Raw genomic sequence first — 17,359 nt, 5'->3', positions numbered from 1 at the left:
ATATTTCATTCACAAATTTATTTGATTTTGATCGTGCCAGGGAGATGGATGTAGAAAATTAATGAAGGTTTCATCTCCTTCTTTCTTTCAAGCAGGTTGTCAGGATTTTACGGGAATCCTTCTAGCCTCGGTCTGTCGGTATCAGGTGAATGCCAAATGGGAAAGGTACCTGCAGAAGATACTCTAACGCTCAAGTCAATAAAAAATTATATTCGACATTCGGGGTGTATAGTGATAATGACATACCTTTCTTTTTAGAATGTGCGTTATTTATATTATTTTAATGGGTTTACCTGATTGGGTCTGATTAGTGGAATGAATCACACTTAAGGGCGTATTACCTAATTCTTAATGGTAGTTTAGCTTCATTAACCTTGGTTTAAACGTTAAATGGATTAAGTGTGTTGGTCGGCCTACCCGTCTGTGCAGGTCTCGGTCAGTTCGGTCAAGAAGACCGAGTTGTGGTTAGTGTAGTGGTTAGTACCTGATGCACAACAAAAATAATCACAAGATGGATTCAATATAAGTACACAACATTTATAACACATTGACAAACCAAAAGAGACTTGAAGGATTTCTTGAAAATTCTTAGACGAACTCTTGGAGTAAATAAAGTTGGCTTAGTTTGATCTCTAAAAAGATTAATCAAGCTTTGTAAATTTTGATATTTTGTTGTGCATCAACGATTCAATTTATAGAACTTTCCAAAAACTATTTAAAAACTTATTTTGATACATTTAATCAATTATTCTAAAAAAAATGATTTTCAAATAAATAAGTTATCTGTTTTAGTCGATTATATTCTCAATTAATCGTTTATTTTGTTCTTTAACATTTCAGGAAAAATTCAAAACATTTTTAATTTATTATTTAAATGAGTCGATTATTCTTATAGATCAATTAAAAACACACTTGTTTGTTCTTTGTTTTAATCCATATCAAAACTGATAATTGATTATCCTTTTATGGAAACATGTCAATAACAAATTAATCAATTACATAAAACCTTAATCAATTAAAAAAAACTTTAAAAGCATTCAACATATTTTAACCTTTTAAAAACAAGTTTTATTATTAAGGCTAAAATTAGGTTGTGTATTAAACTAAAATTGTTTGTGTGCAACAGTTGAAATGACAATTATAGCAAGAAATACAAATCACCTTTTTCAAACATCATTACCAAAATAAATTCTTTAAGACTTGACTTTACTCTTCAAGTCCAACATGTCTAGTTGAACAAAAACATTTGTTTTGCTTATTTACTTCGTCTAATAAGTTTTTGCTTGGACAAACGATATGTGTATTTCGTCTGATAAGCTTTTAACAAACACAAACATGATTACTTCATTTGATAAGCTTTTGATAGACACAAGTTTGCTTACTTTGTTTGATAAGTTTTTGTTTTGACAGATAATAAGTATACTTCGTCTAATAGAGATAAGCCTAAAGTATCCTGAAGCACTTCATGGTACATGTTGAATATTCATAAATTTTTATTTTATGCTTATAGAGAATGTTTATTTTTTACAATAGGGTCTCACATTGAAGTATCTACATCAAAATTTCTAAAAGAGCACACCTAAATTTGCTTCAGTCAAACAAATTTTTTGAAAAGGCGAAATGTCAATCCTGTGAGGCAGTCAATCGCGTTAGGCTCCACTCTTTACTCAAGTTTGGAAGAAAATTACCTGGCCTAGGCTTGATAGGTGATGTAGTGTATTAGAAAGTTACATAAAGAAGCAATACACATTTAATGTTGCATGAAACACATTTAATGCATCTACGAGTTTAAACATGGATAGACGCAAGATGAAGAAAAAGAACAACACAAGATCTCACAACTACTCTTAAACAATTTTCAACGACTCTTTTATTTTCATCACCTATATAAAGAAGATCTTGTGAAGAAGAAAGATTGATGACACTAATGCAAAAACTCTTAATGCTCTTGTGTTTTCAAAAAATCCTTTGATATTTTAGATCACACTTCTTTTTTTAATAAAGTGTTTAGCCAAAAGTGGTTGAACTCAAAGAATATACAGTTATTTAGCAAGGAGTGACTATGTTCCAAAGAATATTCGATCTTATCCAAGAGTGATTGTGCTCCAAAGAATACTAAGTCTTATCCAGGATTGACTATGTTCCAAATAATACTCGATCTTAGCCCAAGAGTAGTTGTGTTGCAAACAATACTTTGTGTTTAACCAGGAGTGGTTGAGTCCAAATAATACTCGATGTTTAACCAGAAGTGGCTAGGTCCAATAAGATTTGTCTTGTATCTTGCAGCGTTAGATTGTGTTAGTGGAACTTGATCATGTTGCTCAAGAATTGAATGTACTATGGGTTTTCAAATGAACCAATGTAAAAGTATCGTGTAAATCTCTCTCAACTCTTATATTTTTATATTGCATGCTATTAATATGCAACCTGACTATGAAGGAGATTTTTGTGAAAACATGCTTAAAAAATATTTTAAAAAGTGTGTCTGTTTACTTGAAGTTACATTTGACAATTTTTCACACGCGATTCTTAAGAAAACTTACCTGATAGTGCATTTGTTGATAATGTTAATTTTCACCATTATTATTAGTCATTTTACATTAAAAACCAACTCTTCTTTAGCTTTTAACTTACTTAGTCCCCTTTTGGTTTTATTTTGTAAATAATTAGATATTGATTACTCTCATCTAATTATACCATTAATTCCCATTATTTGTTGTCAAGCGATTGAACAAGAAACCCTTGAGTCTAGCCAATTAAGAGGGAAATCCATTAAAATGTAGAAGGAAGTCTAATACAAGAACTCTAAAAGATAGCTTGCTTAGGAATCACCTGGTTCATGTTCATCCCCATAAAATCAAAGAGGATTTTTTGTTACTAGAGATGAGCACCACTCATATCACGCTAAGTGCCACACGACTTGTATTTAGCGTCACTTGATACATTTGTTGCTTCTGCATGCATGTGCCCAATGTGGAATATCTAGCATTAGGAGACATTTTCGATGGCATGACACTTTTAGCTTATTTCTTTTTCCTAGAAAAAAAGATTCTCGCTAGTTTTAAGATGGGTTGGTTTCCTTAAAGTCCCCCATTCTCCTTCTTAGTTCTCCATCTTCCTCTATAGTTTATCTTTTCTTTTTAGGCTTTCATGACAATGAAGAGTTAAACTTATTTTGTTAGGTTTAGATGTAAGCAACTAAACTCTCTTGTATTTGGTACTATTTATACGTGTGTTTCTTTTTATTCAATGTTAGTATTTTGTTTCTATGCTTAATGCTTGTTGTGGTTTGAGCATTCATAGCTTGATATTTGATTCATTGGGTATTAAAAAATATCTTTTGTAATCTAGAACCAAAACAAAATACCTAATGACTCATTACTTGTCTTAAACCCTTGCTATAAATGCAAGTTTGCTTATTAAGTGTTCAAGGAATTAACTCTTAATAAAGAAATTTAGTTCATTATACTAAGAGATTAGGGTTTAAGTAACTTGTGGAGAGCAATTGAGTGACTATATGAACTCATCATATCAATTCTAATTGAGTGGATATTTCATTTGTTTTCATAGTTAGTATCAGAACGAATTTATGTCAAGCAATGAAGCAAGTTGGTACTATAATGAATTTATGTCAAGCAATTGAGGAAGTTGTGCAACAAGATAAATAACAATACTGACCCAAAGCATCATGCATCAGCAATGTTGCATCCGTGCCTCTCAAAAGAAAGGGACATCTTAAGTACATATTGGTTAATTCATATGAACTTGCAAATTACCAGTACCAACTCAATTAAGTTATTCCAACTTTAAAGACAAACTCCTCTAGGTAAGACTAGAACAAGATCATAGGTACTCTTCTACTATTAATAAAAGATAATAGGCACTTCTATAAACAAGAACACATCCTGTAATACAAATTAACTTGGGGGGCTAAAATGCATGTCTGTACTTTCCATTCTGTCGGTTCCGATTAGTGATATCCTGTCATCGTACACATCAATGTATCCAAATGCATTGGTACCAGGGGGACATTCCAAAGCGGCTTCAAAAACTCTATGGTGTATCCCATGAGAATCAATGGAATATCCCCCTATATGATCATGCCCTGCAAGGCAGGCCTTAACGCAATTGTATCTATGCATCAAATTCATTACTTCATCATAATTCCACAACAGTGTATCCATATTTGCCGCACCAGGATCTAGAGGCAAATGGCAACAGACAATCACCTTCTGTTTCAATTTTGTCGCATCCAGGAGAACACCATCTAACCACTCCATCTGTTCCTTTCCAAGACCTCCATTAAACATAACAAACCTTCTTTCAGGCCCCTCCAAATTATCGGGACTGTTCTTATTTTCATTTGGATTCTTCTCCCTGAGGATTTTCATGGCCTCCAAAGTTTTTGGATGATCTTGTGGCCAACCAATGGCACTGATGTCATAGCCATCCAGAACTACAAATCTATATTCAGGCACTGGTGAGAAATCATAGTATGCACGGCCATCAAGAGTTTGGATCTTCAATAATGGAAGTAACTTGCTGCGAGGGAGATTGTATAGGCAGTGATTGCCAATCATATGATACACAGGTCCCCCCCTGAACATCTCAAATTCGTCCACAACTTTCTGTACAGTACCAAGAGATTGATCTTTGGGACAAAACCCATCAACAATATCTCCAAGATTAATCACAAACATATGCTTCTGATGAGTATTCCATTCATTAACTGCTCTCTGCAACACAAGAATACTGTGCCTATAATACCGTGGAACACCAAGGAATGAGCGACCATCAGGAATATCAGCATATTGGACATCCGCAATCAATCCAAAAGAAAAAAGCGGTTGCGTAGTAGCTAGTCCATTAGAAGAAAACATGGCGTCTATCTCTACGTGCCCCTATTACACATTAAACATTTATAAACTCAACAAAGCAGTACTTTCCGAGAGAAATCTGATCTAAATTTACATAAACAGGAACCCGTCATCTCATTCTCCACCTCAACAACTATTGAGAGAATCAGAAGGTAAAGAATACATATCGCAAACAAAAACAAGCAAAATGTTGAGTTGCTAACTTCGCCTATGTTCAAATTATCTGCTCTTAACATTTTCTTATCAAAAGTAGTTCCAAACCCCTCTCACTTGTATAACAGTCTTCATGTGGTCTAGTTCATCAGTCCAAGATTAGAAAATGCAGTTTCCATTCCTCATCTTCACACACAATTCGTTTTTCATTCCTCCTCTTTCTTTATTTTGTAGATTTACAGGGAATTTTGATTAAAGGGTTAGATATCTAAGGTTTCTGATTAGATAAACCTGATTACAAGCACTTGTAATAGAAGAAAATAAAAAGAAAAATGAAAATTTCTTCATAAATTGATATATATATATATATATATATATATATAAGTTAGTTTATAAAAACTTTCTTGTTTTTCCAAAAAGATTATTTTTAACTAACGCACAAGTTAACTTTAGTTCATAGAAAAAATATTTTATTTTTTTCTTCTTATTTAGTTTTTCTAGAAGTGTTTCTGTTGAAAATGTTTATTCACATAGACTCTAGAAGGGATTGGTGAAATTTGGGAGGGAGGACAAGACATGTAGAATGTTCAAAATGATTGATGTCATGATGAATTATATTTAGTGCAACCATAGAATAAATTCGCAGAACTAAAGTGCACCAACAGCAACCGCAATTTGAAATCATTATCAGCAGATCAGAGGCACGGGATATATAAAATACATACCAGCAATCCATTAAGAAAAAAACACCCTGTAGAATCTACCATCACGAATCACAATCACATATGAATTATTGACAGCCTTGTGACTCATGAAACATATTTGAAAACCTAGCAGATCTTAAGCTTAATTCGCCGATGACAACAAGAACACCAGCTGATGAGCAAACTCGAATTAAAAAGATCAGTTGTTGAATTAATTAGAACCTCACTTTATTTGGCATCACATCAGAAATTCAGTTTTCCTAAAAGCCCAAATTGGTAAGAATCTTGATAAGTACGTTTGGCGAACACTAATAAAGAAACAATTGGCCTGGGTTCAGGGCAACATAAAGAGAATCGAACAGTGAAATAGAGGGACGTACCAGTGTTAAATAATTTGAAACGCCAAAATATTTTGTTGAAAACAGAGGGGCAGCAATAGCGTCAAGGTTAGGAACGGTACTCTACCTCTACCATCGATCTTAAAGCATTTTAAAACAAATAATCTTCAATGACCAGGTGCGTCAACGGGAAATTTTTTTTCTGTGTCCGTTTGTGTTAGGGCTATACTCGGGGAATTAATATTAGGGTAAAAGGTTTTCTGCTTTAAATCACTTATATATGTATATATATAATATATATATGACTCTACATCCCGTATCTTTTTCGGCCACCTTATATTAAATGTGAAAATATTGTTTTATCCTTTTTTTTTGTCACCTTTTTGGATTTGAAATAAGTCTATGAATTATATAATCCGGATATATTACATAATTCAGAAGTCAATCTCATATTTAGAAAAGACTTTTGAATTATGTAATCCGAAATCTAATCACACATTTAAAAAAGACTTCCAAATTACATAATCTGGAAGCTAATATTATGTATAGAAAAGACTTTCAAATTATGTAATCCGGAAGCAAATCGAAAAAGACTTCCGGATTACACAATCCAAAAGCTAATTCTGGATCTAGAAAAGACTTTCGGATTACGTAATCCGGAATATTAAAAAGGGTATTTTTGGAATACAAAAGTCTTATAGGGGTGGCACAAGAAGGTATGGAGGTGCAGGAAGAAGCAGCCAATATATAGTGATGTTTAGGTTTTGGCTTTTACCTGAGCCCATTAACATTTACTATTAGCATTACCCTAGTTCATTATGAAGTCCCTCATCCACTCTTGGGACATTGGGCTCTTCTCTATCAGTTTGCTTGACTTTATTTAATATGCTCTCATTTTTCAATATTTTCTTATAATTTTAAAAAATATAGATAAAGGGTATCATTTTTAATTAAAAAATAAAATTGTAGACATATAATTTTCAACCACTTAAGCAATGCAAAAGTGCAAAAGTCTATTTGAATGAAATGTTAGTGTTTAAACATTATTTATGAGCTAACAACTCTGAGACTGGGCATTCATCATGTTCATGGTGGTCAAAGAGATTTTTTGTGCCAAGGTCAGGAATCTCTGAAATGGAAAACTATGGTGTCTTGCATGGCATTGGTGCACTATAAAATTAATTAATTCAAAAAAATGTAAAGAAAAAGGGAGGGCACAATGATATTTCATATATTATGACGTGATTTTTTCTTCACTCATCTCTCTTTTCTCTTCAACTTTCAGAAGGTCACTCAGTCACTCAACTTTTTCTTCCCCTCTCCCTCACCTTCATCTTTGCTCTGAATTTAAACGAAAGTGACACCCTCTCATTCGTTCTCAATTATAGTGTCACTACAATTAAACAAAAGTATAAACAAAAGTATTAAACGAAAGTGACACATTGTAAGATTTGGAAAAGTTGTTATTAATAATTATTTGTTTCTAAATTCTATCATATATATATATATCACTTTCTTCTATATTTTGTTTAACTTATTTTGCAACATATAAATATAATACTCTTAAAAAATTCAACATTTTCATCATAATTTTTAGTTAAAAATATAGATTTTAATTAAAAATGAAATTAAAGTTACATATGACTCCACGTTTATATTTTAAAAAAAAATTGGATGACTTTTTTAATTCAATTTATTTACACTTTACATTGTGTATAACATTTTAAAAATCAAATAAATTTAAATGATTTAAAAAATTAAGATATAATAAAATTAAATTTTAACTCATTATTTATTTATTTTTAAGGCATAAATTAGAGTGATACCTTATATTTCAACAATCAATCATATGCTTCCTATTAATATTTATTAAAAGAAAAACAAAACTGTAAGAAAATATTTATATTCAGGCAACCCAAATCTAAATCTATTTTTGGAAGTAAAACAAGAAGGAAAACTATCAAATTAAAAAAAATATTCTTCATATACATCCTGGCTAAATTGTCTACACATTTACTTTGTTTATCTAAATATGTGAAGCTTTAAAATTAAAACATTTATTTATGTCAATGCAACAATTCTATCTACCTGGATAACACCAAGGAACACTATTATGATTCTTAAAAGAAGAAACCATTAATATGAAATCACTTTCCAATCATAAAGAGTTTCAACCTCTTACCTTTGTCAGCAAGCATAGCACCAAGAATCTCAACCTTCAAAGTTGTATCGATAGCAAGATAAGAAGAAAAATCTCCCATATATTTTTCTTACCATCTATGAAAATACTTGCACAATCGGCAAAATCAGATTATCATAAGCAATCCCGTCCATATTATATTTAACATAATCAACCAAGAGAGACTTCCAAACAACCATCACAATTTTAGGAACTGTATAAACATGAATATTCACGTCTTCAATAGCACAAATTCTTCAATATTATTCTTAGAAGTATTTTTAATCATTCTCAGCCATGTTATTAATAAGATTCTTTATAGAGACAGCCATGTTATTAATAAGTGTTTTTTGTACAGAAGAACTGAGAGAATCTTTGGTTAAACAATTCAGTATTTCGCTTTGGTCGAACTCTATTTTCTTCCGTGGTTCCTTGTTCACTACCTTCAATTCTCTTTACATAATCTTTTATACAATTTAACCTTATTAATATTTTTTATTGTATTGAAACACGTGAAACATCATGTTATTATCCGACTCCGACCGGAACAAAAAGTTTACTGAATATTTTAGAATTTCTTATTTTTCAAATGTCCCATAACATAAATAAAGCTGCCAAGCGAATGTCTTGAACTTGCGTAGTGCCAAAACTATTAAGAACCTGCAAAGAAAAAACAATAAAACTATTATCAAGTAAACAATTAAACGTGTCTTGAAACCAGTTCCAAAGGTGCAGCGTCATCGTGCACCCAAAGAAAAGATGGTGAGTCGTGCACCCAAAGAACATAAACAACAAGAAGAACATAATTGAATCTCAATCTTTTGAAAATTTACAAAGCCAAAGGATTAAAATATATTGAGAGAATAATTCTTTAAAATATCTTGTAAACCAGAAAATTATCCAAAAACCTGACTAGGAATCTTCCAAATTCCCATCCCACACCTAAATCACCTTTGATTTAATATAACACATCATCCAACAATTTATTAACAACTTGAGATGCCTGAGCACCATTTATCAGTTCAAAAATTGATTGTTAAACATCATCCAAAAACCATATAAAATTATCCTAAACAACATGAATCCAATCTTTAAACCCATGCCAGGCAAAAGAAGAAGAAGAATACCTAATAATACAACCACTAAAGCTACTCATAAATCTATGTCTAAAAAAGTAACGCAATATTTTATTATTATTATTATAAGAAAAATAAAATAAACTCATGTGGGCAACAAGAAGTGACTTCTTCAAATATTCATTCATCACCACCTAGCAGTTCAACATATTCTTACCTCCATTCATTTAGTTCTTTTAACAAATTCATTCAAACAACAGTCCATAACTCCTCTCCCATACCCAATTCGGCAGCAATAACACGGTATCCACAATGATCATCAACCTTAACATCGACAACATCAAGAATGTATACAAGGAATTGGTTTAGCAAATGAATGGATTGTGCTGGTAGAATTTGTGGAATGTGTCTTTCACTACATTTTTTACTTGCACAACTATTATATTGTGAGTGTATGAAATCCACATATTTAAAATAAGAAAGGATTCGCTTAGTTGATCTCATGAATTTGGTAGGATAAGCCTTTACAGCACCTTTTGTTTTGACCTTATCATATGGTGCGTAGATAGATGTCTTCTCTAGAAAGGCAATCTCTTGCAATTTAGTTTTGATGTTAACCTTACATGAAATATCGAGCTCTTTAAAACACTTTGAGATGACCTCAAACTCTTTCTCAATTGATAACTTAGATGTGCAATGTTGAGTTATAATATCTTTAAAGCTTAATCGAGTTCATAAGACATGCACTGATTTAAGTGGCATGCTACCTACACCTAATGAAGTCAATTGACACACACACGGAAGGCCATGAGTACATCCACCACAACTATTTTTATCAAAACCCATAGATTTAACACTAACAAGCTCTTTGGCAATAAGGCTTAAAGCATATTTAGACATAAAACCTACCAATTTTTTGTATGTTGTAACCTTAAACCAATGTCTGACCACATGCATACTCTTTTGAAATGAAGCTTTGATTGCATTATGTTGTAAAATAATCATCTTGTTGATCAAATCCTAACAGAAACATAAATCCCCCATGAAGTTTTAAAGAATTCTCTTTAAGCTCCAATGTGTCGCTTCAACCCTATTACTTGTTGTGTTTCCTAAGTGCATCACCTTATCCGCCCATGCCTTGAAATTTTTTTCTTTATGTGGACATAACCATGTACCGATCACATAGCCAACAAATATAGGCCATGGAGAACATAGAACTTGAAAAACATTGACACGATTTCAAAGGCGTCAATAATATCATAATTCACAACAGATCCCCAAGCTTGCATTACTTGATCTCATGCCTATCTTGGATGCACTAACATTTTAGATTTTGCTTTCACATTTTTATCAATGTGAAATTGATAGAGCAAATTACAAGCTTCAGAAAACACAATTCTGATTGCATTGATTAAGGCAATATCTTTATCACAAACCACCACCCTAGGGTATGCATCAACTCTAAAATACAACCATTTAAGTTTGTCAAAGGCCCACACAAAATTGTTTTCCTTTTCAGCTGCTAGTAAACAAAATGCAACGAAAAAGGTCAAACCAATTGATGTAATCCCAACAACCTCAAGTAACGACATCCTGTATTTGTTCGTTTTGTACATATTATCCATCAATATGACAATGTTAAAGGACACTAGTTTTATTGAATCTGGGTGTGTCCAAAATATATCTTGCACGAAAATCGTTACCTTTTCAAACCTACACCAATGCACATACTTGTCTCGCTCCAGTAACAACATCAAATATTGCATTTCTATTATGTGACCTCGTTGTGATCTTTAGTGAACACTCATTGCATTATAAACTTGCTTTATCGTCACCACATTCTTCTCATTTCTCTCTTTCATGGTTAGTAAAATATTTCTTGGTTTTACTAAAGTCTTAGTCATATCCTTAACCATAGCCTTTTCATCAACACTTAACCTTGCAATATACAGATGATCCACCAATATCTCTATCAAATCATGATTGTGAGAACCACAAATTAATTCAACCATTCACTTTTCACCACCTTTTACCAATTTTCCTCACAATTTGAAAGGACACTCACATTTCCTAGTTCTACTTCAACTGATATGTACATCTTCTTTATATTGTTTGTATTTACCTTCTCTCTCACAACCTAATAATACGTATGTCATCCTTCCTTGTTGCCCCGTCTATGTATCTAACCTTAATATAACAATAACAAATCCATAACTATAGCCAACCCTTCTTGCCCACTCTAACAACTAATCTCGATTACGAAATACCTACAATAACATATGCCAAACTTATATATCATTCATAAACTACAATTCACACGCTTAAAATTTACCTTACCTCATTTGTAGTAAACGAATCACTACTCTCTTGTGCCCTATGTTCATTATCTAACGCGTTATAAGTTATTGACTACTCGAGATCAACATCATCTAATTCATCCTCCAGATCAATCTCCCCTGAAATTCTCATGTATGAATCCATGGTATCCATTGCCACAACTGCATAAAAAAAACACATATTGGCAACCTTTGTCTTCCGGATATCCATATTTGTAAGCCAAATCATTGAGTTCTGGATGTGCAAGTCCAAAACTAATATAAGTCACTTCCAGATAAGGTCATCCGGAAGCTTAGCTAGACAACATAAATGACCTTCCGGACGCCGACATTCAGAAGCCAATGACCTCATTCCAAATTTGGAAATTCAGAGTACACAATAACTACTTATGGATTTCTTCATCTGTAAGCAAACGTAAATGACATTCCAGATCTCGATATTCGGTAAGATCGAAAGACCATTTACAACTGAAAAAGCAAAATGAAAATGGTTTTCCTTACCTCAGAAGATAACTGCACCTCACTTAAGAGTAATGACTTCGCTCGACCACCACAACAACCCATTACACCACCACCACCTCCACTTAAAATGCTCTACCACAGTAAAACACCTCTTCTGCAGCCTTTTTTTTTAAAACAAAAATGACAAGAACACTTTCGAGTTTTAAATTTTATGTTGGGTGCACATTAGAATTAATATGGTACAGGGAGAATCAGCCTGACAAGAGTTGGAAGATTTTAGAAATCATCTTGACTGAATAAGATCATCGATATAGCCTCTAGGCGTTGGACATTTTCTCACCCGATTTAGTAGCTCAAGAACATAAATTTTAGGTAAGGGAAGCTACCTTAGTTAAGTCTTAATTAATAATTTTTAAAAATAGAGTCTTTTCTATGCAAATATTATTGTAGCATGATCTTTCTTTGCTTGCTAAGTTTGAATTTGTGAGTTGCATGTTGGGTATGAAGTTCTGGGTTGCATGTAAGAGTAAATTTCTTCAACGAAGAACTGAAGAATACCAATTGCATTTGCATCTAACATTATCTAGTAACCTGAGGAATTTAAAGGACATTGGTTGCATATGTGTCTGATGTTCTTCAGTTGCATGTAGATTTAAATAACGTCTTTTGCATGTGTATCTAACGTTTCCAATAAGCATGTGGAATTCGAACAACATCATTTTCGTGTGCATCTGATGCTTCCCATGATCGTGTCAATTTTAAAACCTTCGTTTTTATTTGTATAACTAGGGTTTACCTTTATATGTCTAAATCCAAACCTCCATCGAGTATTGAGACGTATGTAAAATCAATTCTCAACTTTGAAAGAAAGAGCAGTGAATTGAGATCGAAGTATATTTAGAAAAATGTAAGGAGATAGTTACGTTTAAGTATCAAGGTGTTAATATTGAGACAATTGTGTCTAAATCGCTTTGATGAGATTAATGTTTGATGATCTTGCTCCAACAAAGACAAATGTGATTAATTGAAGTATAGTCTAATTCACTCTATTAAGTGCTTCATTTGATACCCTCGCTTAGTGGAACTATTTTTGCTCAAGCAAAAATATTGTCTAATATCTCTAATTAAGTGATCTTTACTTGGCTTGTCTGATTGTATTTTTTGTATATAGTTGTGTTTTATGTAGAAATGTTTAATTATATGTTTGGGTGATTATTGTTTTACTTCAATCATGGTGACATATATAAATATATACATACATACATAAAATGACATACTTATGTATGAGGTGTGATTTTGAGGTAAAAAATCTGGGATGATATGTGAACCATGATTGTTCATGTGTATAAAACAAAGATTTATATTGTAACAAAGATTCTTTAGCTTCATTAGTGGTCCAAATTACATAGACTAAGATATCTAATGGTGAGAAGTTAAAAGGATTTATCGTATCGTCATATCACATATTGGAGTATGAGGGAGTGAATTGAAACACATGTTTAGGTCTAGGTAAGGATATACTTTAAACCTACCATTATTCATGTAGTCGAGGTTGCATACCTAAGGTGTTAAAAGTGTTAGGTGTTAAATCTCTGGAGGGAAATACTAATATAAGTGTTTTAAAAGATGTTTGTAGTTATTCCTTGATGAATATCTTGATAACATGGATTCTTGTGATATATATATATATATATATATATATATATATATATATATATATATATATATATATATATATATATATATATATATATCGCAAAGAATGGAAGGATTTATGTGATTCACTGTTAAATTGCATAAATTTAGAATTATGAGTTTCTTATAGATTTTTTCAACAGTGTATACCTGTGACCTGTGATCATTGTCTATGTGATATCTTGGTATTAATGTATTAGGTACACGAATATATTCAGGTGTAGACTTGAAATTATGTCTAAAAGCATGTATGGAAAGATGTAAAATAAAGGTTATATATGTGTTTTTGTACATTTTAATATCTATATTTATGAGGTTGTTAGATAGATTCTTTATTGAGTCTCACTTTATGAATTACTTTTTTATTTATTTAGAGTGTTTTAATATATATATATATATATATGTATAAAAGAATCACATTATTATATATCTTTCTAAATCATATATATATATATATAATAATTATTTTTTATAATATCTTGTTAACACTAAGGTACCAAAATAATTACGGGACACTCTTAATTTTCTATAAAATATTAAATCCTTTTTTTTTAATTTCTCCATAAAACATGATTTTCTTGAAATAGTTAATAATGCAGTAATAGAAATTATGGAAAAAGAATAAAAATGTAGTTGAAAATAATATAGAAATGGAAAAAGAAGTTGAAAATAAGAGAAATGGGAAATGAAGCAAAGGCACACAATAGTTTTATAAAATCAATCACAATCCACATGTAAAGCCTGCATCCTTGCCTCTCTCAAAAGAAAGGAACATGTTGAGCACAAACCCTGGTTGATTCCTGCAAATCACCAGTATACCAGCTCAACTAAGTTACTTCAAACTGAAACTTCTTTTGGGTAGAATAGAGCAAGATCATAGGTACTGTACCAATGATTAATAAAAGATAATATGTATTCTTCCAATAGTAATGTTATATCTTCTTAGGAATCTTCCTAGTTCTTTATAAACAAAGTATAAGCAAAGAAGGACCAATTAAAAGATGTTGAAGGATGATTTAGAATCATTCTTCTTCCAAGGCATCAAAACATCAAGTCATAGAAACTAACTTGTAGGACAAAAATGCATGTCTGTACTTTTCATTCTGTCAGTTCCCACAAGAGATATCCGGTCATCATAGACCTCCATGTTTCCAAATGCATTTGTAGCAGGAGGACATTCCAAAGCAGCTTCAAGAATTCTATGGTGTATCCCATGAGAATCAATAGAGTACCCTCCTTTATGATAATGTCCAGCAAGACATACCTTAACACAGTTGTATCTATGTATCAAGTTCATTACTTCATCATAGTTCCACAACAGTCCCTTCTCACTTGCTGCACCAGGATCTAAAGGCAGATGGCAACAAACAACCACCTTCTGCTTCTTTTTTGTTGCCTCCATGAGAACACCATCCAGCCATTCCATCTGTTCATTTCCAATGGCTCCGTTGAACATGAGAAACCTTCTTTCAAGCCCCTCCAAATCTGTTGGACTATTTTTATTTTCATTTGGATTCTTCTCCCTCAGGATTTTCAAGGCCTCCAATGCTTTTGGATGATCTTGGGGCCAACCAATGGCACTGATGTCATAACCATCCAGAACTACAAACCTATATTCAGGCACTGGTGAGAAATCATAGTATGCACGGCCATCAAGAGTTTGGATCTTCAATAACGAAAGTAACTTGCTGCGAGGGAGATTGTATAGGCAGTGATTGCCAATCATATGATAAACAGGTCCCCCCCTGAACACCTCAAATTCGTCCACAACTTTCTGTACAGTACTAAGAGATTGATCTTTCGGACAAAACCCATCAACAATATCTCCAAAATTAATCACAAACTTATGCTTCTGATCAGTGTTCCATTCTTTAACTGCTCTCTGCAACACAAGAATACTGTGCCTATAATACCGTGGAACACCAAGGAATGAGCGACCATCAGGAATATCAGCATATTGGACATCAGAAATCACTCCAAAAGAAAAAAGTGGCTGTGTAGTAGCAAGTCCATTAGAAGAAAGCACCATGTCTCTCTACCTGACCCTGTCATATACATTCAACATTTAAAGTGATCAAAGTAGGCATTCCAAGAGCAATCTTATCTAAGGTCACACAAACAGGAAAAGGTTATCTCCTTCTCAGCCTCAGAAATCATTCAGAGAATTAGAAGAGAGAAAATACACAGAACAAACAAAAAACAAGCGTGTTTTTGGGTTGCTAACTTGGCTTGTTTTAAATTATCTGAATCCTGACATTTTCTTATCAAAACAAGAGTAGTTTCATCCCCCTCCCCCTTGCATAGGGCCAATGACTCTAATGAATGAAAGCCAAAGCAACAGGCATATGAGATGAACAAGCTCTCTTTTCTTTCCCATTTGCATGAATGCAAAGCAAAGTTGAGGTCCCAACTCCTGAGGATGATTAGGAAGGGGAGTTTCAGAACTTACTCTGAGTTTTGGAAAGATGAAAAAAGGTTAGTGGCTAAAAAATACGACGAAGGAAACAGAGATAAGCTTTTCAATTCAACGAATTAGGGTTCGTCACCACATAATTCAGGAGAAACTGCGGTATAAGAAACAAAAATAGGTTATTGTCGCAGAAGCAAAAATTTGAATTTGAATAATTGTATTTTGAATTCTTATTATCTGCTAACTGCAACAAAGTCATCAAACCATGGATTTTATTTCCGGTTATCCCGTAATTGTATATGGTATTAGATTAAGGTTCAACCTTAACAGCATTATTTGCAATGTCTCAAGAAAAAAACGCCACAGTTAAGCACAATTCAGCTATAACAGGAAAACCAGCTGGTAAAAATGGCTATATTGAGTACATTGCCTCAAGGATTTTGGTTTAGCCATAATGTTGAATCCATTTTTGTGCATTGGATTAAATTTTAGTAGAAGAATGTTTACTTAACAATCTAGACTTTGAATAAATGTGAGGCAGCACTGGATAATCTATTAGACATAGCTTTGGAGATTGAGATACCCAAAAGCCCCAAATTGGATTAAGAAAATGAATTGCTTTTTTGAAAGAAAGAAAGAAGGAAGAAGTTGGTTTGGGACAGCGAAATAAGGTGAGAGAGGGATTAGAGGGACGTACAGATTAAGTGGTTGTTGAAAACGCAGAAGCTGCAAAACGCAACGCCAATAGAATGAGTTGTTCCGGCTTAGTTGTCCGACATATAGAACTGGTGTTAAGCTATTATTATACATTAAATAATAAATAAGCACGTTAGTACATTCACAACTCTCGCTCATTCTCCTGGAACATGCTCGCCTACTTTCACACACAAAATAAATTCTAAAATTATTCCCTTTACATGGAAATAAATAGAAAGTGAAATAAATATATACGCAATAGTATTGAATTTGAGTAATCTCCACCAAATCTATACATTCATTCCTCATATAATTAGTGTAAACATGTTCAAAGGCTATCCTGACCTCTCTATATTTAAAATAATAATAATAATAATAATTGTGGGGACATAATAAAAACAATGATTTGTGGTATGGTGTATTATAAGATTAT

General features: G+C 32.6%; 2 protein-coding genes across 3 annotated transcripts; both read right to left on the bottom strand.

Annotated features, from left to right (window-relative positions):
* Positions 1 to 3,639: 3,639 nt before the first annotated feature.
* LOC137821610 (manganese-dependent ADP-ribose/CDP-alcohol diphosphatase-like) lies at positions 3,640 to 6,338 on the bottom strand. Of its 2 annotated transcripts, XM_068626290.1 has the most exons (3): positions 6,115 to 6,286; positions 5,756 to 5,994; positions 3,640 to 4,901 (listed from the first exon to the last, which is right to left on the bottom strand). In XM_068626290.1, exons 2-3 carry the CDS (start codon positions 5,795 to 5,797, stop codon positions 3,918 to 3,920), a joined length of 1,026 nt encoding a protein of 341 aa, XP_068482391.1. In that variant the 5' UTR covers positions 5,798 to 5,994; positions 6,115 to 6,286; the 3' UTR covers positions 3,640 to 3,917. The 2 variants fall into 2 exon arrangements, with proteins under 2 accessions (XP_068482391.1, XP_068482392.1); XM_068626291.1 differs by lacking the exon at positions 5,756 to 5,994 and having other exon boundaries at positions 6,115 to 6,338.
* An 8,168-nt stretch (positions 6,339 to 14,506) lies between these two features.
* LOC137822049 (manganese-dependent ADP-ribose/CDP-alcohol diphosphatase-like) lies at positions 14,507 to 17,186 on the bottom strand. The gene is made up of 2 exons (XM_068626945.1): positions 16,928 to 17,186; positions 14,507 to 15,865 (listed from the first exon to the last, which is right to left on the bottom strand). Exon 2 carries the CDS (start codon positions 15,847 to 15,849, stop codon positions 14,884 to 14,886), a length of 966 nt encoding a protein of 321 aa, XP_068483046.1. The 5' UTR covers positions 15,850 to 15,865; positions 16,928 to 17,186; the 3' UTR covers positions 14,507 to 14,883.
* Between the last annotated feature and the right edge of the window lie 173 nt (positions 17,187 to 17,359).

Source organism: Phaseolus vulgaris, chromosome 9 (assembly GCF_000499845.2).
Source record: "Phaseolus vulgaris cultivar G19833 chromosome 9, P. vulgaris v2.0, whole genome shotgun sequence".
NCBI lineage: Eukaryota > Viridiplantae > Streptophyta > Magnoliopsida > Fabales > Fabaceae > Phaseolus > Phaseolus vulgaris.
The sequence above is the reverse complement of the archived record's forward strand: the minus strand, read 5'-3'. Positions and strand labels throughout refer to the sequence as shown.

Excerpts from the sequence above, each read along its gene's own strand:
- LOC137821610 (XM_068626290.1), bottom strand. The coding sequence starts at position 5,797 with ATGGTAGATTCTACAGGGTGTTTTTTTCTTAATGGATTGCTG. Across the intron at positions 4,902-5,755 it reads TTTTTCTTAATGGATTGCTG|GGGCACGTAGAGATAGACGC; the intron begins GTATGTATTTTA and ends AATGTGTAATAG.
- LOC137822049 (XM_068626945.1), bottom strand. The coding sequence starts at position 15,849 with ATGGTGCTTTCTTCTAATGGACTTGCTACTACACAGCCACTTTTTTCT.